Here is a 22,752-nt window from a genome sequence, read left to right as displayed (position 1 = left end):
TGATAATATATAATATCATAAATTATTTCTTTGTATTTGATAAATAACAAAAGGAATTATAGTTAACTTCATTAGTTACTCCTCATTATAATAGTATAAATATTTATAAGAATTTAATGTTTTTCTTATTACATGAGATAAATTTATTTTCTATTATCCCATAATAACATTATTTTAAGTTGTGAGAAAAAATTATAACGATAAAGATAAATATAACTTCAGAATAAATTAAAATTATAAAAATATTTTTTTTTCATTCCAAAAATGATATCGTTTGAAAATTACATGACAAGAGAAATATTAAACAGTATATAAATATGATTTTTTTTGGTAACTGATCCTAATTACTTCTTTGAGGCGAATCAGAACTCTCGGTATTCCCACGGATTCGACTCTTTGAGCCACCTATGAGATTAATTCAGAGTTCGAGTGCGAAGTCCTCTCCCACTACTCAGTTCCTATGCTACCAACTGAGTCACCACACTTGGGTAAATATGGTTTTTTTTCCCCTCATATTTAAGCTTTGTTCAGAATTTTCGTTGGTATGAACCGTTTTAAACTACAATATAATTTTAGCTTATTGTTAATCTAAATTCTTTATGCCTCAATAAATAAGAAATAATTTATCATCAACTAAACTCTTTAAATTGAGAAAATTTGTTGTTATTGTGTCATATCATAATTAAGATGTTCTCTTGGTGCAAGATAGGTTCAAAACTGTAGTTAAAGGGAAGATAAGTTGAAGTTGTGATAAAAGAGACTTTATTTACCAAAATAAAATAAAAGAGACTTTATTTACCAAAATAAAATAAAATAGACACTTTATTAATATTCCTTAAAAAATCTTGTTGGGTTAACTTCGAGCATTTGGTACAAGATATTTTTTAAGATTTTCAGAAAATTAAATTTTTTTAAATTTTAAATTTTGAAATATTATTATAAACTAAATATTTTCATCGTATTTCTAAAATTTGAGATTTTATGATAAAATTATTTTTCCTCCATCAAACCTCCCCTAGTGTTATTGTGCATACATGAATAATGAATTGTATCGAAAAAGCAGGCCTGCATAAAAAAATTGAAATAAAATATAATAAAGTTGGAGACTGAAGAAGAAGCTTTTGGCAACTGGTTGGAGAAGAAATTATAAAGTAAAAATCTGGGTGCTGTGGCTCGTTGTTGTTGAATTCATTTTTTTATTTTTCTCATCATTTCTTCTTATAAGACCAACCCATTTCTCTCCTTCTTCTCATCTACCCTCATGCTTCCTGTTACTCTCTCTGCATAACACAACAACATAGTTGATAGGTTCCCCTTCTTCTTTCTCCGAAATATTCTGTTTTCTTGGTTCCAAAATCTCATACCTCCATTGCCTTAATACATGGCTCCATCTACCCTCTCAGGTTTTGTCATCTTTCTTATCTCTCTCTCTTTCACTGCCCACCTTTTTTTTTTTTTTTTTGTGTTCTTGTTTTGGAACATTTAGTTGATGCCTTCAAGGAATTTGTTTGGAATTATATTTTCAAGATAAAGATTGTATCTTTGAAGGTTTATTTATTTTTTGGATGATGGGTTTTGCTCTTTCTGGGAGTTGTTTTACTGAATCAGATTGGAGATCTTTGTTAAGTGTGTTGGTCTTAGTTTTTTTTTTTGCTGATTGGATGCGTCATGTTATCTTTTTGTCAATGTCTGTGTTTGTTTCCTATGATTGAGAAATGGTCCCTTTGGTTTGATTTCCATGATTCCATGCAAAGGGACAAAATCATGATGATGGGGTCTTTCTTTAATCACTGCTGATGTTAGCATTTGTATGGTGTTTGTCTGTGGCAGTTCATGTGAAAAATATGATTGGAATTATTATTTATTCATTTATTATTTTGGGTGGGAGAGGAGGGAATGAATGAGCAAATTTTTTTTTTTTTGGGGTCATATATTCATGGGATCTGTGTGATTTAGGCCAGGGCATGTGAGCTGACCTTGCATTAGGACCAGAAATTTGGAAAGTATATAATTTGAACCAATGATGCACTTGAATGTCATGTTTGCTAACGTTTTACATGTAATTTTCTAATTCAAATACCACCTGTACTCTTTTTAATCTTTGTGAATTTTGGTAGACGGAAAGAAAAGGCACATAGCAGAAAGCATATGAGTTAACTCTTCTAGTTCTCACCAATAAGCAGATGTAATGTTTTATTGTATGCCTCATACAAATACACTAAGGATATTCAATTAATCATCCTATCAATTAATCAATGCCTCCTTATCTTATGACAGTATCTTGAAGGGTTCACTTTTTTTACGTAGTTCTCTGTAGTTAGATTGTTACTAGTGAAAAAGTTCTGAAACCATGGTTCATGTTGGTCTGAAGCCACTGCTTTTTTGCAGGTAAATCCAATGATCTCACAAAAGAAGATTGCAAAGAAACAAGTTCACTCGTTGTTTGCTTTGGGGAAATGTTAATAGACTTTGTGCCAACAGTGGGAGGAGTGTCACTAGCTGAAGCACCTGCTTTCAAGAAAGCTCCTGGTGGAGCTCCTGCCAATGTGGCTGTTGGTATCTCTAGACTTGGGGGTTCATCTGCTTTTATAGGCAAGGTGTAGTTTTCAATCAATGTCTATTGATCCAGTTAATTATTTGATTTCTTCACTTTCTTGATACTATCTATCTGCTCATTCTCATTGAAGCTTTTGTTCAAATCTTAGTATTTAGGCATATTTGTTATATGCATTGTTTTAAACTGAATATCCTTTCTCAAGAAGGTTGTTCTTGTACACCTGCCCTAAGGAATTCAAAAAAGAGGGAAAAGAATGACAGAGAGGAAAGAAAATGGTTGCTTGAACTACTAGAATATAAAATCATATCTTAATTCCTTACCATTTGTGTATTAGGTTGGAGCAGATGAATTTGGGTATATGTTGACTGACATTTTAAAGCAGAACAATGTTGATACGTCAGGTATGCGGTTTGACTCTAATGCAAGAACTGCATTAGCTTTTGTTACACTAAGAGCTGATGGCGAGCGTGAGTTCTTGTTTTTCCGGAATCCAAGCGCTGATATGCTTCTTCATGAGTCAGAACTTGATAAAAATCTCATAAAGCAGGTGTTTTGAATTTCTGTTTGTATTTTATGAATGTGATCCAAGACATGTGGTTTAAGTCAGGATATTCACAATATTAATTTCAGGCTAGAATATTCCATTATGGCTCCATCAGCTTGATTGATGAGCCATGTAAATCAGCTCACCTTGCTGCTATGAACATTGCCAAAAACTCTGGTTGCATTCTCTCTTATGATCCGAATTTGAGATTGGCACTATGGCCATCAGCAGAGGCTGCTCGGAAAGGCATAATGAGTATATGGGATCAAGCTGATGTCATAAAGGTATAATATATGTGACTAGGAGATTCTTATGTGATCTCCTTTATAAATGCCACTATACTAATTGGTTAAATTTGCCTTTTATTTTTTTCATACTTCTATTTTAGATCTGATGTGGTATTTTCTTATGTATGTACAGATAAGTGAGGATGAGATTACATTTTTGACTGGAGGTGATGATCCTTATGATGATAATGTTGTATTGAAGAAACTTTTTCATCCTAATCTCAAGCTTTTGATCGTTACTGAAGGGTCAGAGGGTTGTAGATATTACACCCAGGTATGTTTATGAAAGCCATTTGACTATGATGTCACATGTCTCATTGAAAGAACAGTTTCTTGCTTCACCTTTCCTTTGTTTTGTGCGGTTGTATGTGCTTGTATCTATAACATATGCCCCTTACTCTATTGTGGGTTGAATTAATGGTTGTGACTTGTGGGTGTGAATGTACTAATGTAACTCCAATACTCCATCTTCTTGTCATGTACTCAATGACTACTAGCAGCTAGTAAAACTGATAAAGTTTTCTTTTTAGAATTCACCCATGTTGCTTTTCTTTTGCCCCTGTGAATCATTGTTCATCTGATTGTGATTGCCATATTTCTGTGCAGGAATTTAGGGGCAGGGTTGCAGGTGTTAAAGTTAAACCTATTGACACAACTGGTGCTGGTGACGCATTTGTTAGTGGGATTCTATACAGTATAGCTTCTGACCAAAGTATTCTTAAGGTAATTTTAAATTTTGATTCATTCCTGTTGCAGATTAAATTGTCCTTGCTCCATCTGTATGTCATGGACTAAAAATTTCATGAGCCTCATTTTGACATTGTGGGTTTTCTGCTTAATTTCCATTGATGTTGATGCTGGAACCTGGATAATCGTGCAGTCTTGTTGTTTACTCATGTTCTAAAGTATTATAGGGACAGAGAAAGTCATGAATGTTTTATTATGTGTATTTTATTCCTTTTATTTAAGAGGGCGAGTCTGTGGCGGTGGTAAAGCTGCTCCTTTGGGACTTAAAGGTCATGGATTCGAATATGGAAAATAGTCTCTTTAAAAATATACAACCCTACTCTTGCTAGTCAAGGTTTAACGGATAATGGTGTTATTTTTTCCTTCTAGTTCATTTTCCTTATTTTTTCACTTATATTGAGAAACTGCAGTTGCAAATGGAATTGAATTATCATTTCCTGTTAATAGCTATTCAGGATTTCCATTTCAAACTTAAATTCAAGAGTGTTTTACACTGTAACATGCATTCTGTTGGAAGATGTCCTTAAGCTACACATTTATGTAATAATTAAGTACACCATACTATTCATGTGAACAGTGCTACATAGAAGTTTTATTATGGTAGAAGGTGTACTTAAACCAGATGCATACTCATTATTCAGTGGCATACTGTTTAGGTGCTCTGTGCAAGATAAAAAATTGTTAGTTGACACTTTTTAAGTGTTTCCTTCATGTTCTGAAAGAGAAAATTTGTAATTTACATTCTTTTAAATCAGAACATAAAATCTTACTTTGGCATTATGACTCAGTCAATTTAACTATATAGTATATACTATCTTCATCATTTAAATTAGGAAATTATACATTTATTTTGGTTGGCAGGACGAGAAACGTCTCAGAATGGCTCTATATTTTGCTAATATATGTGGTGCCATCACTGTAACTGAGAGAGGTGCAATTCCTGCACTACCTACAAAGGAAGCTGTCTTGCAATTCTTACTAGAAGCAGCTACAATACAGCAAAACTGAAAGTTTTTTTGGTTATAAATTGTTGTTAAGCTATAGCATAGGTGATGCTGAGCCTTTTTCATTGGCCCTGTATTTTTCTTATATAAATTCAAGTTGTGTCTTGGTCTCTCAAGTTTTGGCTGGTAACAGCTGAGCACACAAAAATTAACCGTTCAGGTTGAAGTGCTCTAGATTTAAGATTTGTAATAATAATGAAAGCTATTCAGTTAGAGTCAAAGAATCAAGAAATGTTAATAACTTTTTATAAACTCCATGGCTTTGAATGATCTGAAGTTCTGCATGATTTCTGAACTATATAATTGTCAGAGAGATACATGTTCAATTAACATATAGATTGATACCTTATATGTGACCTTGACATGGCCTATATAGTATATAAATTATATTCGCTGCTTTTGTTGCAATTTTTTTTTTTGTCACACTTAAATAAAAAAGTGTGAATCTCATTGTAAAGAGAAAAAAGAAAAAAAGTTAGTGTGATTCACATACTTTTATTAGAACGTAACAATTAATTTTTTTTTTGCAGAAAAAACTGAAATATTAATCTCTTAATATATTTTCTATATTTCGAAATGCTTTACACAGCAGGAGCAAGTTAATTGTACACGAGAATCCCACATTTTTTTTCCAACAAAAAGTCTTATAATTTACTCTAAAAATTTATATATTTATTACAATTTACAAATTCGAAGTCATTATTATATTTGATACGTAAAAAATTTAAAAATACAAACATTTCTTGCCAGTCAAAAGAATAAAAAAGTGCTAGTAATTGTTAATATATTATTATATTATCTCCACTAGGTGGGTAAGTGGACTCAATTAGAAAAAGATCTTAATTCCTGTTTTTTTTTTTTACTTGGGTGCCTCGAATTCAATAATTTAATTAAAAAAGGTGAATTATTTATATAATTTATTTTGTATTTGAAAAATAAGAAAAATATTTCTCCTTAAGATGAAATTATTCCCTTATAATTTTAAAATGATGTTATTTTGTGATTTTAATTATATTTTTCTCTTATATTATGATTTTTATTAAAATATTTTATATTTTTTTTGTCAAATTTTAAAATGACATTATTTTGAGTTATAAAAAATAATGCAGGAGAAACTTTAATCGCTTAAAATATTTTGGAATTGAAAGGATTTCTCGAAAAAAATATTCAAAATCAAGCATTGCATTAATTAAGAAAAAAAAAAGAAAATGGAAAAAAACAACATAGGAACCAAAAAGAAATTAAGAGAGAGAGGGAGACAGAGAGCATTGATAGTCTATGTTGCACCGACACCAACACATGACAAGAGATACGATACGACACGACATTTCGATATATTAATTCTAAAAAATATTGAATTTCGATACGTTAGGACACATTTTGATATTATATAATATTTTTAATTTATGTAGTGTATATTATATTTAATATTCAATAATTTAACAAAAAAATAAAACTAAACTTATAATACCCATTAATTTTGTAAAAAAATATAATATATTTCAAATGTTTATATTAAACTCAATATCTAATAGTTGGAACATGTAACCCAACATAATTTTTGAATTTTTTTTAGTCTTTACAATAAATATTAAATTATCGGAAAGTGTCGGAGAACAAACTAGCATGTAATGGTCACTTTCACAATCATCCTTTCATGGTCTTCTCTCAGGGGAATACGGGCTTGTAGTTATAAATCGGTAGAGCCCTCCCGTTAAGGACTGGTTTTGTTGTTCATATGTCAAGGCAGGCGGTTATTATAAGAGAGGTGCCTTAAAGTAGAAACTTTAGCCGATACATGCATAAAAACTGAATGAAGCATCGATGCTTCATAGTTGATTGTAACAAAGAATGGCGAATTGGATGGAGTTGTAAGAGATATGGGTTCGAACTCTTCGCTTGTCCCCGAAATCGGACCCCAGTGATGCTCAGTTACACCGAGCAGGTTCTTCTCTCTCTCTCTCTTTTCATTCTTCAGTCTCTCTCATCATCTCTTTGCTTTTATTTGCGGATCATCGAAGCAGAGCAGCTTCAATTGAAGAAGTAAAAGTTCTCTCTCTCTCTGTGCAGTTGCTAATGCTACTGAAATTATTGTTTGAATTTCAGTTGTTTCGTTTTTAATTTAAATAAACCGGCTTTGATTCTTATTTTTGTTATTGATGGTGCTAAACTATTAATTCTTGATATTCATCAATTTGTCGCTGATAGAGTGATAGTCATTAAAATATGACGAATTGTTATTAATATGTTAACAGAAGGTCTTAGAGTTCATGATTTTTGCTTTAGTGATTAAATATTGGAATATTTAGGCGCATGAATTAATAGCGTTGCAGGGTTGTTAGTGGTGGTGAACTCCTTTTATATCTTTTATAGTTGATTTCTTTTGCTTGATCTCATTGTGCTTTTTAGTCATTCATGTCTTCCGATTCAAAATATTGTTTGAGTAATTGGGTAAGAATTAGGAAGCTATGAAATAACCTTAGTTGTAGGAAAACATAACTGCATTTGAAGGATCTCTAAGTCAAAATCACTCTTACGCCGTTCAATAACTTTTTACTAGATGATTTTACCCCAAAATCTACCCTTAAAAGTTTGGATCATATAGAGCATATCTACAAAATATTAATCCAAAATTGTTTAATACCTCAATGTTATATATCAAGATTATCATGATATATACTTTTGAAATATATGAAATAAAAATCATTTGATTATATTCTTATTATTGTTCAATTTTTACAAGATTTGACACAAACACCGAAGGTAATAGATATTTACAATCAAAACGTTGGATCGATACAAATCACGATCTAGTGTAAACAGATCCCTCCTCTTGTTAAAACATTCAAAATATTATCACTCCTCTTTCATTCTATTTAGTAGAGATGCCAGGAGACAAGGATAAAAAAAAATAAAAAAAAATCAAATCACTCCCCATTGAACCCAACTAGCGAGTGTGGGGTGGATGTAATTCTTGTATACAGCCTTACCCTTGCATAATTGCAAAGAGGCTATTTTCTGGATTCGAACCCATGACCCCTCGATCACGAAAGAACAGTATTACCACTGCTTCGGTTCGTCCCCTTTGCCAGGAGACAAGGATAAACGAGGAAAAAATAGTTAATACTTCCTTGATTTTGCAACACAACTAATAAATTGAAACTTAAAATTTTCTATAGCAACAGATATAATAAAACGGACGGAGTATGTGGAAAAGGAATAATGACTGTATTTTGTGTTCTAAGCCAACATAGTAGAATAGAGGTCTCTATTTTAAAATACAAATTTAAAGATATTTTCAGGTACATTGAAGAAAACTATTCTAAAATTGGTGATGTGGAGTGCGAGCTTGCACATCTTGGATTGGAGATGAAACTTACAGCTGGACCAAAGAAAGCAGGTTTCTGCATGTCATTGATTCCTCTTCTGCCATAACTGAGGTTATTCTTCGCTAGTTATAATTAATGAAATGACTTTGCTCCACTTTTAATACACGATGCATACTTTGAGCACTGGAACTTTTGAGAAAGAAGATAGAGGCATTAACTGAGAGAATTCGTGGGGCCAAGATAAAGGAAGAACAGGCTCGTTAGGTATGTTACTTTAATGTACTAAACTTCTTCTCCTGCAATTTTCATAATATCTATATTTTTCGGTATAGATTCACTGTACTGCAATGTTTCTATGCCACCACCAGAATAGATCATGAAGGAAAAAAAAATGTTAATACAGTCTTGCGCTGATTGTAAACAGCTTGAAAGAAATTTTGAAATGTAAATTTGTTTGTATGTTGGCATGATGAGTAGATACATTCTTACTCTTGCTTATTGATCACATAAATTGAAGATAACTTTTTTTTTAACATTTTACCTCAAGAAGTGCGTGTATATTCCTCTGTTAAACAATAATGGCTTAAACCCACAAGGGGAGTGAATTGTAGTAATTTTTTTTTGCAAAAAACTTCCCTTTTGCCCTTTTTCTAAGAAATCTATAGAAATCGGTCAAGAATAGAAACTAAACCCTTTTCAACCCCAAAATAGATTCAAATCAGAGATAAAAACGCAGCAATATTAGAATCAAAAGCGAAAATTAAAGAGTTTAAGAGTTAGGAGATCAAACACTAGAATTTATCCTGGTTCACCTTTAAACCACTAGAGGGCTACGTCCAGACTGTCGCAAATCGCCCAATGTATTCAACTTCTAACCGGTGCCTGAGAAACTAGATTACAATGGAGTTTTATAAGAATCTTGACCAATCTCGGTCACTCTCTCAACCTATATACCTATAAGATCTCTCCCTTCAATCAAAACTCAGTTCGAGCAACACTTTGAATCAAAATAGATACAAAACAATCTCTCTTTGATCCAATAAAAAAGAAATCTCAGAAGAAACGAAGAAAATAGAGAATTATAGAATTTTCTCTCCAAGTATGCAAAAAGGCTTCAAAACTATCTCAAATTTGAATTCTACGTGATTTTGTGTTTTCAATTGTTAACTCGTACCTAGGAACCCTAGAAATAGGTTTTTATAGAAGTCCAATGAAGATTAAGGCGTTTATAGCCGTTGGACTCAAAATTAGATTATTAATACGCACTGTTACAAATTTACTCGGGTAAATCGCGAAGCCTTACTCGGGTAAATTGTTTATTAGGAATTATTCAGGTAAGTCACTTATGGTTACCCGAGTAAATATTTTATTGGGTAAATGTTCTGATTTACTCGGGTAAACTGCTGAATAGAAACACCAATTAATGCAACCCTCAATCCAATCTTAATCTAAATGATTTCTAAATACTTCTAACACATGAATGAATGTGTCTAGCCTCTGCATATTATCATGTGTGTGTGACTTTGTATGCATGATTGGACTAGGTAGGTTCATTTAATGCATGTTTTTGTGAAGCATGAGTGGATTTCTCGGTAAGTGAGCTCAATATTCCTCATTCCCTTGGTTTCCATACTTAGTTTGTCATTTCTAACTAGGTGAGCTTTTGACTTGGCTCCACTTCCTTGTTCTTTAAGCTTTGAGCTTTTTCGGTCTTCATTTGACTTTTGAGTTGACTTTGAATTTTTGACTTATCTTTCGCTTTTTGCATGTTGCATTTGTCTTCTAACTTCATTTGGGACTTGTTGCACTGAATTTCTCATTGTGCTTGCATGTTGAGCTTGCTTGTGCTTTGCTATCATCAGTATCTTGTTCAACAACTCTTTTCATTAATGGTAAATAAAATCAACTATTTTTTACTTAAATAATGTTCCCTCTTTCTTTTCTTTGTCAAAATAGTTTGAATCTATTAAAACTGTTGAGATATATAAAACCATTAATGTAGCCTCACCCAATAGCTTAAGTTTTTGGGTTGAATTGGTTCTTTACATGGTATCAGAGCCTCGTGTCCTGGATTTGATCCTCGCCGCTCCCCACTTTCTTTCAAATGGAATTTCTTTGTTAGCATAAGTAGGTGGGCCTGTGCATTGTCCACTCTTCAAGCCCAGTGGGCTCTCGTGTGAGGGGGCGTGTTGAGATATATAAAACCATTAATGTAGCCTCACCCAATAGCTTAAGCTTTTGGGTTGAATTGGTTCTTTACAAAAACTAAGATTTGTTTAGCATTTTTTGCATAACAACATAGGCATATGCATTGATTGGTTATTCTTTACTCTTATTTATTTTTTATTTTTTTTGAATAAAGTTATTCTTAACTTTTTTTTCATCTTCATGCAGCCTTTCAATTTATAGAATTGAACACATTTAAGTCAGTATGGATGCCTTGTGATTTAGATAAGAGGCTTACTGTCTAGAAAATTTATTGGAAGAGTGAGTATTTGATCTTCGAAATTGTTGGTGAGTATCATAGCTACCTTTTTCAAATATCGTAGAGCAGATATATTGACTGCATGTGCTGTAGGTTTGGGAATCAGCGTTAAAAGCAGTGAGGGATGAAGAGGGAATAAAGCAGAAATTATGTGAATACTTAAGCCAACTGGTAAATAGATTGTTAAATAAAGACATATAGAATATTCTACTTTTCAGCCTGTGGTTTGATACTAACAATCTTCTATTATAGGTCAAAGAGAGCAATAACTCTTATTTGTCTAGGCTGGAAGAATTAAAAAAACGATTGGAAGCTTTGAATCCAAATCGACTGATACGAATTAACCCCTCCTATCAGCTAAAGAGGGAGACAATTTGTATATTAATGAAGAATTAAAACAATTACAGGAGATTGTGGCAAAAGAAACGATAAAGAGCCGGAGCTCCCAGCTATGGAGATTACTCCACTAGCCCCTCTACACCAATAGAAAATAACGAAAATAATACCTATCCTCCCCTCACCCTGTGCATCCCATATAAACATCCAAAAGTAATAACAAACTATAACAAACTACACCTCCCATTCTCTCACCATAACTGTCAATACAATTCTGATAAAACCAATTCATTACACGTCACACATTTCCCCTTCCCTTATTCCTACTCCTCCTTTGGTAAACCAAGGTTGGGCTAGTCCTTCTCCACTGCTTGTGCTGCACATCTTCTCCTACACCTGGGCCTGTTGTGGATGGGCCTGTTGTAGCATTCCTCCTATCATCGACCATCAACTAGTATTAATAGTGTATGTTTTTCTTATTAGGTACATCATTCTGTGATCTATATATAGTTAATAGTTTCTATAGCCTCGTTTAACTGATGGCCAAATGAATTTTACATTGGTGGTTGACCTGACATACCTTATTTAATACATGTTGGTCTGACTGTGTCATATGATCATGTGATGTCTATTCTCAATCTTGTCAAACATGCCTCCCTGAAACACCTTTCATAAACTAAAAGGTAGTGGCCAAGCCATTGATCTGACTCAATCTTGACCATATATCAAAACCATTATACAGGCCCAACAAATTTGATTTAATTATTAAATAACATAAATGAACAATGGCAGGAATAGTGCCTTGTCAACAGTGTAAATTGGGAGAACACTTGCTCTAAAGCTAAAATGGACTTAAATTGTGTATCAAAAAAAAAAAAAGGACAAATTTTTAATCGAATCTTCTAGCTTCACTCGGCAAGCCTATCATTGTGCCTAGTTCCTAGGAAATTCTCCACAATAAATTATAGGTAAAATACTATTAGAGAAGTGTATAAACCATTGATGAGTTTTCACTTAATAGCTTAAGCTTTTGGGTTGAATCAACGCTTTACATGGTATCAGAACCTCGGTGCATGAGTTCAATTCTCACCGCCCTCACTTTCTGTTGTGGAATTTCTTAGCACAAGTAAGTGAGCTTGTGCATTGTCCACCCTTAAAGCCCAATGGGCTTTCGTGCGAGGGGGCGTGTTAGAAATATATAAAACCATTAATGTAGCCTCACTTATAGCTTAAGCTTTTTGGTTGAATTTATTCTTTACATGGTATCAAAGCGTTGGTGTCCTGGGTTCGATCCTCGCCGCCCCTCATATTCTTTGTGGAATTGCTTAGCACAGGTAGGCTAGGCCTGATGTGTCATCCACCTTTCAAGCCCAATGGTCTCTCTTGTGAGGGAGCGTGTTAGAAAAGTGTATAAACCATTAATGGATCTTCACTTAATAGTTTAAGCTTTTGAGTTGAATTGGCGCTTTACTAGTACTATAAAGAAATGTGCAGATTTTGTACTTATGTGAGCTCTATATGCTCTTTGGAAGGCAAGGAAAGTAACATCCCTTTGTCTGTTGGGCGTTTGGTAGAGGAGTTTTTTTTTATCCGGGAATCTCGATTTTCAAAAATATGATTTTTACATTCAGTTTACAATAATATCCGAAAATACAAAATTTAAAAAAATTCAGTTTTCCGAGAATTCTGGAGAATTCCACGTACCAAACGCCCCCTTAGGTTTCTAGTCGTAGCTTGGGAAGCATGGTAGTGAACAAGTATGGCTACCTGGGACATCAATTACGTTTCTAGGCTTCTAGCAGAAATCTCAGTTAAAATTGTGTGAAGCAGCAGGAATATGAAAAGTGATTAACTATCTAATGATCCGAGCAATTCAAATCCACAAGTCTTTCGGATGGAAATATTGAGAGATCCAGACTGTGCTGACTGAAAATTTTGTTTACGGTGATATCAAGGTCTGAAGGAAGCAGAGTTAGCACAGTTTGATTCAACCTCTTTGAAACTTCCAAGTATATGTCCTAAGTTTCAACCATAATACCTGCTGTTAGAATTGATGATCTTCCACATTAGTATTTGTAATTTCAATCTACACTTTTTGGAACCACGAGAATGGGTTGTTGGAGACATGAGAACCTGCTCTGGTTGCATGATTTCTCTTCTGAAAATGCTGTCTTTCCAGCTTATTGTTGATCGTACATGTAGACAACCATGAAATATATTCATATTTATTTGGGTGAATGTTAAAACCTTGCACTTGAATTATTTTAGGACCTAAGATCAGTGAGTTCTTCTCTGGTTAGTGCAATCCAAGATGGTTCCTCTGTTTCCAACACAAGGGAACCAAATGGGGGATTAACCGAGAATGTTCCCTACCAAAGTAATGGTGAGAAACTTCCAGTGACGATTGGGCATAATCAGCACCCTCCTACTGAAGGAGAAGTAAGAAGTAAAAAGAAAGCTAACTCTCAATTAAACGGCAAAGGAATTGGTGCAGTGCCCAAGAGTAGATCTTCAGCTCCTGGCTGGACAGGTGCTGGCTTTGATGTTGATGGCAGAACTTGAGCTTACTATGGTAGTATATTACTGCATATTACATACATTTTGTCTTAGTAGTCATTACTTTCTGTACAAGGTAACCTTCAGTCCTCCATTCTTTTTACCCATTAACATGGAAATGCCATCTTCCCCCAATTTGTATCTTTTACGAACAGTTTGTTGACAATTGACCCATAATGACTGACCTTCTAATTTATTTGTGCTAGACAGCTAGCACAGACTTGGGAATGCCGATGGTTCCCGTCGTGCCCCGCTTTCAAATCCGTTCCAAAATAAGCAACCCAAATATGAATATGCATTGCCCTACCAAACTGCTTATATATTGAAAATGTGAAAAAATTTGAGACATAAAAGAGTTCAGTAACTAATGTTTTATTGAAAAATAAAAAATAAAATTAAAATCATTACTTTATGAGCATACAATGATAGTATATTACTGAATTGCATACATCTTGGCTTAGTAGTCATTACGTTTCGGGTCAACTTGTTTCGTGGCAGAATCAGTATGTGGCGAGTTCAATCCGATTTAACCCCCACTTATATGAAGCAGGTTTAAATAGGTTGGAACTTGGAAGTCCTAACTTAATGTCCCATCTGTGAGAAGTTAGATGGACCAATTCGATAAATTGAACCCACTTTGCTACCTATAGTTACTTTTAGGCAAGAAGAGATCAATACGTCAACTTTGATTCGTACTTCTGAGTATGGAAGCTGCCACTTCAATTTTAATTCTTTGTTTTGAAATGATAATGTACCCCTCTCCCGTTGTTTACAAATGTCGTTATCCCAATCTTTTGATGAAATGAAACAACTGCTATTGCTTTACAGAAATCTTGAGAAGGCCCAATTGAGTTGGGAAGGAACTAATTCCCACTTTTACTATCGTCCTCCCAGTATGCCAATGAGCCTGTAGTTCAACTGTTACTTGTTCAGATCTTAAAAATTTGGCGTGTGACGTGTTACTGGTTCAAGTCTTAAAAAAATTCTACCTGGATTGTATGGGAATCATTTGATTAAATATTTGAACTTGCATTTTGGTTATCTTTAGAGTGTACATGACAATCATTTTGTTCCTCAATACTGATTTTGAGATGAAACAGTTATTTTTTTTTTCTGATTTTATGTCTTGGAAGAGTTCTGAAAATCAGAATTACGTTTGGTAACATATTTTATTTTTATTTCGAGAATCAGAATTACGTTTAATAACACAATACAACTGAGGTGCTTGGCCAGTAAAAGTGGCTGTCAGTGTCAATGGACAAGATAGAAAAAAAGAGATGGATGGCCGGTGAGATGTTGTGGTTTGCAAAGGATGCTGCTTGGTTGGCGGGGTTAATGACATGATGATGGAGGAAGACGGTGAAGACTTTGGTGGAAGGAGAGGGGAGATGGCTAGGTCGATGTGAGAGATTTGCTTGTGGGTCGGTGGTGGTGTTTTATAGATTTAGCAGTGGTGGGGGCTAGTGGTCGAAGGGTTGGGGTTTTGGTGGAATTTGGTCAGACGAAATCGCTGGTGGACATGGAGGTTTGTGGCGGAGAAGATGATATTTGGAGTTTCAATGAAAGGTGGAATGGTGATATGCGAACGAGAATGAGATTTGTCAATGGTGGATATGTGGTTCGCCGATGAAGATGGTAGGTAATGGCTAGCTTGTATGGTGATTATGGAGATTGGTGGTTGTTGGAGGTGAAGGACAATGGGGTTGCTGGTCGATGGAAGAAGACGAAAGAGGAAGGGATTTGGGTTTCTAAAAAAATAATTAAATTTTTGTATTTTAATTTTGTTTCAATTTTTTTTTTTGAGAGAAAGGGTTGAGAGTGGCGAATGGAAAAAAAAATATAAAAGTGATTCTATTTTTGTGTCTTGGAACGGAAAAGCAAACATTTGTTTCTTTTTTTTTATTCCCCAGCACAAAATTAAACCGGTTCGTCATGCGAACAAAAAATAAATTGATTTTATTAAACATTGTTTATATCCATTTTTGTTCCCGAAAACAAAAATTAAAACAAAAAATTGATTCTCGGATGGTTGTTATACAAACCTTATGGGGCGTTTGGTACAGGAGAAATTTTTTCTTAGTCGGGATCTCAATTTTCAAAAATATGATTTTTACATTCAGTTATAATAATATCCATAAATTTAAAATTTAGAAAAATTCAGTTTCTCGGGAATCTTAAAGAATCTCACGTACCAAACGCCCCATAGAGTAAAAGAGGAACAATTTCTATTCCTAAATGGCAAAAAAATGTTTCTAATTTAATGGTGAAAGATTCTTTATTATAATTCAACTCTACTCATTAAATGAAAAATGAAAGGGTTATTCTTCCATAGGAAATTGTGGTCAAATTTTCAAGGTTAACATTATTGTATGATTGGAATTCTGTGGGGAATCCACGAAAAAACACGATTGTACTCAAAATTGCTCTGCAATTCTGCTGAAATGCCAAAAGGAGGTGGGGGCAATCCGTTTTCATCATCAATTTTCTGATTGAGTTGTTTCCCTTAAGAATTTACTCCTTATTTACACTCTGTTTCTTGCAATTAAGATGGTCTGGCAGCTAGTCCCCAATTAAATGCCGATGACTCAGGACAAGCATGCACCTGCAACCATTGTCTCTTTACTTGTAATAGTGAGAGTAAGTACAGAAGCAGTTAATAATAGTGAGACTTCATAAATTTACAAAATTCTAGAGCTCCTTATAGGTATGATTTTCTATCATTAATCTCATCATCCGATTGAGGTATTATCATGTTAATTTTCAAAACCAGATTTAATATTTCCAATGATATTTATTTCTAGGAAATCACTTTGCAAATCAACATTGTACTAATAAAGTAGTTAAAATTAATTAAAAAAATTGTAAGCAATACAATATGTGAGATTTCAATACGACAGTATTTAATGCAAATTTTATAACAATGTTTTAGTAAAGCAACGTTTGTTTAACTCTTGTAATGCCTTTTACTAGCTATTGTTTAACTCTGGCATATGATATAATATTTTGTTCAGATTACTAACTAAAAGGACAAAACGTCGGCAATAATAAAACTATATGATTTTCTGAAGGCCACCCAAACTCATAAATAGACTCTAGAACATTTCTATTTTTATTTTATTTTTTAGGATATCCAAAAAAAGATTCGAACAATTTGTCATACTCGACTGAAATTAAATTGGTGCAAGATTTACCATATGCTATTGCAATTTTGTTTTAAACAATATGAAAAGATCCCCTTCCCTTTTGAGAGCAGTGTTAAGGAGTTAAGTACTCGTAATTAAATTGGATTTGCGCTAAACAAAAAGTTTGGCCATTGAACTTCCTTTCTTTTACCTTTTTACATTAAAGAGGTGTCATCTTTTCCGATGGGAGCCTTTTCTCCCGATCAATGAAGTATTATTATTGAATAATGTAAAGAACCTTGAGATACACCATCTCAAAAGCTAGCTCAAAGATTTTTTACATGGTATCAGAGCTTGATCTTCACCGCCTCCCACTTTAAAGTGGAATTAAAAATAAAAAGCACAAAAAGGTAAACCAAAAATTGGGTCTGTGCATAATCCACGCTTCAAGCCCAGTGAGCTCTCGTTTGGAGGGGCGTGTTAAGATATATAGTCTCACATTGGTTAGATGTGCAACTAATGTGGCCTTTATAAGGTCTTGGACACTTCCACCCTTTGAGCTAGCTTTTGAGACGGTGTATCCCAAGGTTATTTACAAATAATTCAATCTTCATCCCTGCAGACTTCAAAAAATAGCTGATAATACAAGACCGAAGAAATCACGAACCCTAGAATTGAAGAGGGAAATGCAAAAACAAACATATCTGTAAGCTCATGCAACACAATAATGATATTTGTACACATTTTTTTGTCATTTTTTAAATAAAATTAAAAAAACACACATTTCAATATACTTCCTTTTTTATTTATTTTCACACACGCACACACATTTCAATATACTTCCTTTTATTTATTTATTTTCACACACCCACACACACATATGAAAAGTATAAACAAAATGAATAAACTCTTGCATTCATTTGTGTTTTAGCTACACAAAAATCAAATCAACAATAATAAAATAGTATCAACTGAGAGTTGTTGATCTGATATTAATTTAATTAATGATAACAAAAATAATTGTAAAAGATTATAAGTATAATTTTTCTAAAAATATATATGAATTATTATAAAATGTAAATGTCAAATTCGCACATGAAACAAGTCATACCCTTAATTGCAAACATGACACATGCAACAACACCTCCGGTCGCCATCTCTTTTCCCGTTTCCACTAGGCTGAGACATGGTTAAACCCACATGACACATTAATTACTTAATTTTTTGTTGTATTGGTGTTTGAATTTCCCGCTCATTTTCTTTGAGGAGTAGTGATACTTTAGGCTTCAGCTGCCATATCTCGTTCATGTGTAAGATTAATGTTACGAAAATATTAAACGAAAGAGCAAAATTAATACAAGAAAATTCTGTCTCTCAAAATTTTATTTGTTTTCTTTCTCTACTTTGTCGACAATAAATTTGCATGTAGTATATTGTATCAAAAAGAAAAAAAATTATATGGTTTCATATATTCATCACTAGATTAGGTTTAATATATATATATATATATAAAGTATGTAGGAATCTTTGCATATGTATAACTGTAGCTTTTGGATCGAAGCAGTTTAACATTTGACACTTGGACGAGAACATTCATGCAATTTTCTTCTTTTGTGTGTTGAGTTTCTCAACAAATAATAAATAAATAAAAAAGTAAAGTGAAAAAGTCGTTAAAGCTCGCATTAAAGTTCATATCTCCATGCAAAATCACCTTTTAAATTTTTTCTTAAAAAGTTTATTTGTAGCGTTGCTTTACCTTACAGTCTCAAACTTCCATGAGGTAAGAACCAAACAGAATATGATTCTCTGAGCATATTCCACTTTTTATCCTAGTTCAAAAAGCGATGTAAACATATGTCCTTTTATATTCTCCTGTTTTCCAATGTGTATTTATATACATTTGCAAATGAGAGTTGGATAAAATAGATAGAATCAATTATATATATATATATATATATATATATATATATATATGGAAAAATATTTTCTCATGTTGTATGAGAATTCAATTCTCATATTGTAACTGATAGAGTAATATAACTAATAGATTAGATTAGTTAAGTTAGTTATAACTGTAACTATTTCAGTTTTATATTCTGATAAAGATAACTGAATCCCTTTATACAAGAATCTGTAATCTCAGTGTGATTCATTCATTCAATACAATTCTCTTTAATCAGCTTTAGCTTTTCTCTCTTTCTTGTTCTCTGTATATGCATCTGATACCTTACTGTAACCCTTCGATTTGCGTGTAAAATTATTCTTTTTTTTTTAATAAATGTGAGATCCATCACTAGTTGAGTCACAACATAAGAATTCAATTCTCATGCAACATGAGAAAATCAAACTTCCATATATATATATGGGAGATTCGAATCTCGCATTGCACGAGGGATTTTGAGCTTTCAGAAGATATATTGAAAAATGTGTCACATTTTTTTAAAAAATTATGTGGATCTGTATTTTTTTGTCTTATTGGCATGAGATAAAATCTCTCCTACAATAAGATATTTGATTCTCCACATACACACACATATATATATGGCAATATTTTCTCATGTTACATGAGATAACTTTGTCTTATATAGTGACATAATTAAGTGGGTCCCACAATTAAAAAAAAAAAGTAAAAGAAATTCTGATTCAAATTTCGATGTGTGTATAACATGAGATAAGGTTTCTCATATAACATGAGAAAGATATTTTTCATATATATATATATGGGATTAGTGTTTCTTATATTGTAAGAGATAATTTTATCTCCTACATATTTATAAAAGAGTGTGAGACCCATGTTTTTTTTTGTCTATCTTCTCTTCACATGACCACAAAAGTATGTATGCAGAAAATAATTTTTTTCTTACGACATGAAAAATATTATTCTTATATTGGTAATTATCAACCCGTATCCGAAATTCTAATAGCTCTCACTAATCTGATTTTGAATTTGAGTTTCCCATTTTTCTATGAACTGGGATTCTCCATAATTATTAATTCCTAAGATTTGGTTGGGATGTCACTAGATCAATAACTCTTGAGTTAAATTTTATATTTAAGAATAAAAATATAATAACTATTTTACGATACCTTCAAAATATTGTTTGATTAATATGTTATACGAAAGAAAGAAAGAAAGATGATAATTAAGGAATATCAACAAATAAAAAATTAAAGGAAAAAGAAAAGTTTGTTTTATTTTTTGTCGGCACACCATAACGGTGTACGAACTAACTAATAACATAAAATAGTAGAAATGTATGTTATCAAAAAAAAAAAAAATAGTAGAAATGTGGACAATTTTAAAGATAGTTGTATATTGCTATATGGTTTTAGTGTTTGTTCTTTCAAGGGATATAGAATTGTGTCATTTTAAATGACAAAAAAATACAAGCAATGAAAAACATGAGTTGAAAGTGAGTACTTTTCTTAAAATTTAAATTTTAAATAAAAAAATACTAGATTATGTCTTTTTATCACTTAAAATGACACAATTATATATCCTTTAAAAAAACAAACATTTTTCTCTTGCTTTATTTGAGTTCAAGTAAACGTACATGGTATGTATATATTTTATGGGAATATAATTTCTCAAATTGTTGAGATAAATTTGTCTCAAATACATATAAAAAAGTTGGTAAGATCCATTTAATTTTTTTTTCTTTTATTTCTCCTTAGTGTGTTTCATTTACTTTTCTATGCATGTATGCATGAAATAATTTTATTTCTTGCATATATTCTCATTCTCATATTTGATAAGATTTAGGTATTGGATTGGGGGGAAATAGTTTTTCCTTTTAAATGACACAACTTATATCCTTTCACTCTCACAAAGAGGTGGAACCCATACCTTTATATTTTTTTGTCCACTCTCTCCTCCTTTATTTATCTCTTTCTCTCACTTAAAATGACACATTTACATCCTTTAAAATGATACACACTTTTCCCTTGGATTGGATATTCAAAATGTTTGTTGTAGTTGATATATCTCACTCCTCTTACATTAAAATAAAATATGTTATCAAAAAAATAAAATAACAGAGTTACAGCGAAAGTATGTAAAAATTGTAATTAAATAACAAATTATATAAAGATCATGTAATGTACGTATAATATGGATGTGAATAATAAATTATTTTTAATATTTTATCTTACAAGTACATAATACAAATATTACAATATTAAAAGATATGTATTTGGTTATTGTAACCACTCAATTTTGTCCTCACACGTAAAAAAAAAATTAAAAAAATTAAAATGTGAACATTTTATTTTGGAGTATATTATTATGATTATTATTTATTTTTTTGTTTTCTATAAGAAAAAAAAAGAAAAAAAGAAAAATAAATGAAGGAAAATAAAGAATAAAAAAAAGAGTAAAAAGAAATTAAGTAAAAAGAGAGAGATATTGATAAAAAAAAGAGAGTCCAGATTTTTGTTATTTATTTAAAAAATAATAATCATAATGATAGTAATATAGGTTTCTTAATGAAAAGGAAACGTTGATACTGCTTTCCACCCATCACTCATCATTAAGTTTCAATAAATCCACTTGTTATCTGTATCTAATAGCCAAATTGTTGGGTTATTTAAAAAATAAAAAATAAAGAAGGAAAGAAAGCATAGGGGCTATATAAAGTAGAGCTTGAGGCGGTGGAAGAAGGGCCATAAAGCAAAGCAGAGGCGCCGCACTGTTGAATGAGAAAGCCTGCATAATTTGAAAAAAAGAAGAGGTGCAGAAAACCCTCTTGCGAAGAAATCTTTTGGATCACTCTATAAATACTAGAGGATCAATAAAAAGGAGAGAACGGAGAGAGAGAAGAGAGGTTTTTAAAAGAAAAATGAACAGAAAAAAGAGAGAGGACCGATTCCTTTTTCCATGGTCATTCACCTAGATGCATAAAACCAGATACAAATTTGATCTTCATCTCTCATCTTGAACTCTCACCATAATCTTGATGGCCAACCCAAGATCAATACATTTTTTTGAAGAGCTTATATCAGTTACTACCTGTTAGTTTACCCACTGCAAGTCTCGCTAACAAGGGAGGGAGACTGCTGCCTAATTAGCTTCATCCAGCGCTGTAAGCAGCACCAGAATATTGTCCCTTGCTGGGCTTCATCTCTTAAGATTCACAGACCGTTTTGTCATCACCATCGTGAAGGTCTCGCGTGCTTGGGGACTGGAGGCTATGTGTTAATTCAGGTGCGTAAGTTTATGTCCTGTATTAGCTGTTGTCTTTGTGATGTATGATAGATTTGATTAAGGTTGCAATATTTTTCTGGAGTTATCAGAAACGTTAAAGGCTAAAAGCATGATTTAAATAATACTGTTAGGAAATATCACATGCATGCAAGAAGCACGCTCGCGGATATAGTCTTGTTGTTTACTAATGAACATATACTGAGATGCAATGTTGCCATGCTTCAAAGATTTAATATAATATTTTAATATGAGATCTAGCTTTGATCATCAGGAAAGAAACATTTTGATACCGCAAAATAGCATGCATCATGTTATGTGGCTTATGTCCCTGTGCATTCACAATTCTCACAAAGCATACTTGTCGATTAGTCATTTTGTTTTAGTAAAAAATATGTACAAGTGGGGCATCATCCATTCTATTGAAAGTAACATTGAAATATTTTAATAATATACATTAGCTTCATCTTTTTGGTTTGCATCTTACGAAACAACTTTGCCTTTTTTTTTTCAATTCATATTTTTTTCAAATTATAATAATAGTGATAACATGGTACTTTGTCTTATTATAACATGATTGGAATA

At 32.5% G+C, this 22,752-nt stretch overlaps 1 protein-coding gene and 1 pseudogene across 1 annotated transcript; both read left to right on the top strand.

The window, feature by feature from the left end:
- The first annotated feature begins 1,142 nt into the window (after positions 1-1,142).
- LOC133305009 (probable fructokinase-7) lies at positions 1,143-5,416 on the top strand. The gene is made up of 7 exons (XM_061505113.1): positions 1,143-1,403; positions 2,389-2,597; positions 2,892-3,104; positions 3,188-3,385; positions 3,522-3,662; positions 3,995-4,111; positions 4,997-5,416. Exons 1-7 carry the CDS (start codon positions 1,382-1,384, stop codon positions 5,141-5,143), a joined length of 1,047 nt encoding a protein of 348 aa, XP_061361097.1. The 5' UTR covers positions 1,143-1,381; the 3' UTR covers positions 5,144-5,416.
- A 1,448-nt stretch (positions 5,417-6,864) lies between these two features.
- LOC133305019 (uncharacterized) lies at positions 6,865-14,041 on the top strand (annotated as a pseudogene).
- Positions 14,042-22,752: the final 8,711 nt, after the last annotated feature.

Source organism: Gastrolobium bilobum, unplaced genomic scaffold (assembly GCF_033153095.1).
Source record: "Gastrolobium bilobum isolate Gb01-03AN ecotype WA unplaced genomic scaffold, APGP_CSIRO_Gbil_v1 utg20602, whole genome shotgun sequence".
NCBI lineage: Eukaryota > Viridiplantae > Streptophyta > Magnoliopsida > Fabales > Fabaceae > Gastrolobium > Gastrolobium bilobum.
This window is presented reverse-complemented; position numbering and strand designations above follow the sequence as displayed.

Coding starts and splice junctions, on each gene's coding strand:
- LOC133305009 (XM_061505113.1), top strand. CDS start 1,382: ATGGCTCCATCTACCCTCTCAG. Junction 3,105..3,187: donor ATAAAAATCTCATAAAGCAG/GTGTTTTGAATT, acceptor TATTAATTTCAG/GCTAGAATATTCCATTATGG. Junction 4,112..4,996: donor CTGACCAAAGTATTCTTAAG/GTAATTTTAAAT, acceptor TTTGGTTGGCAG/GACGAGAAACGTCTCAGAAT.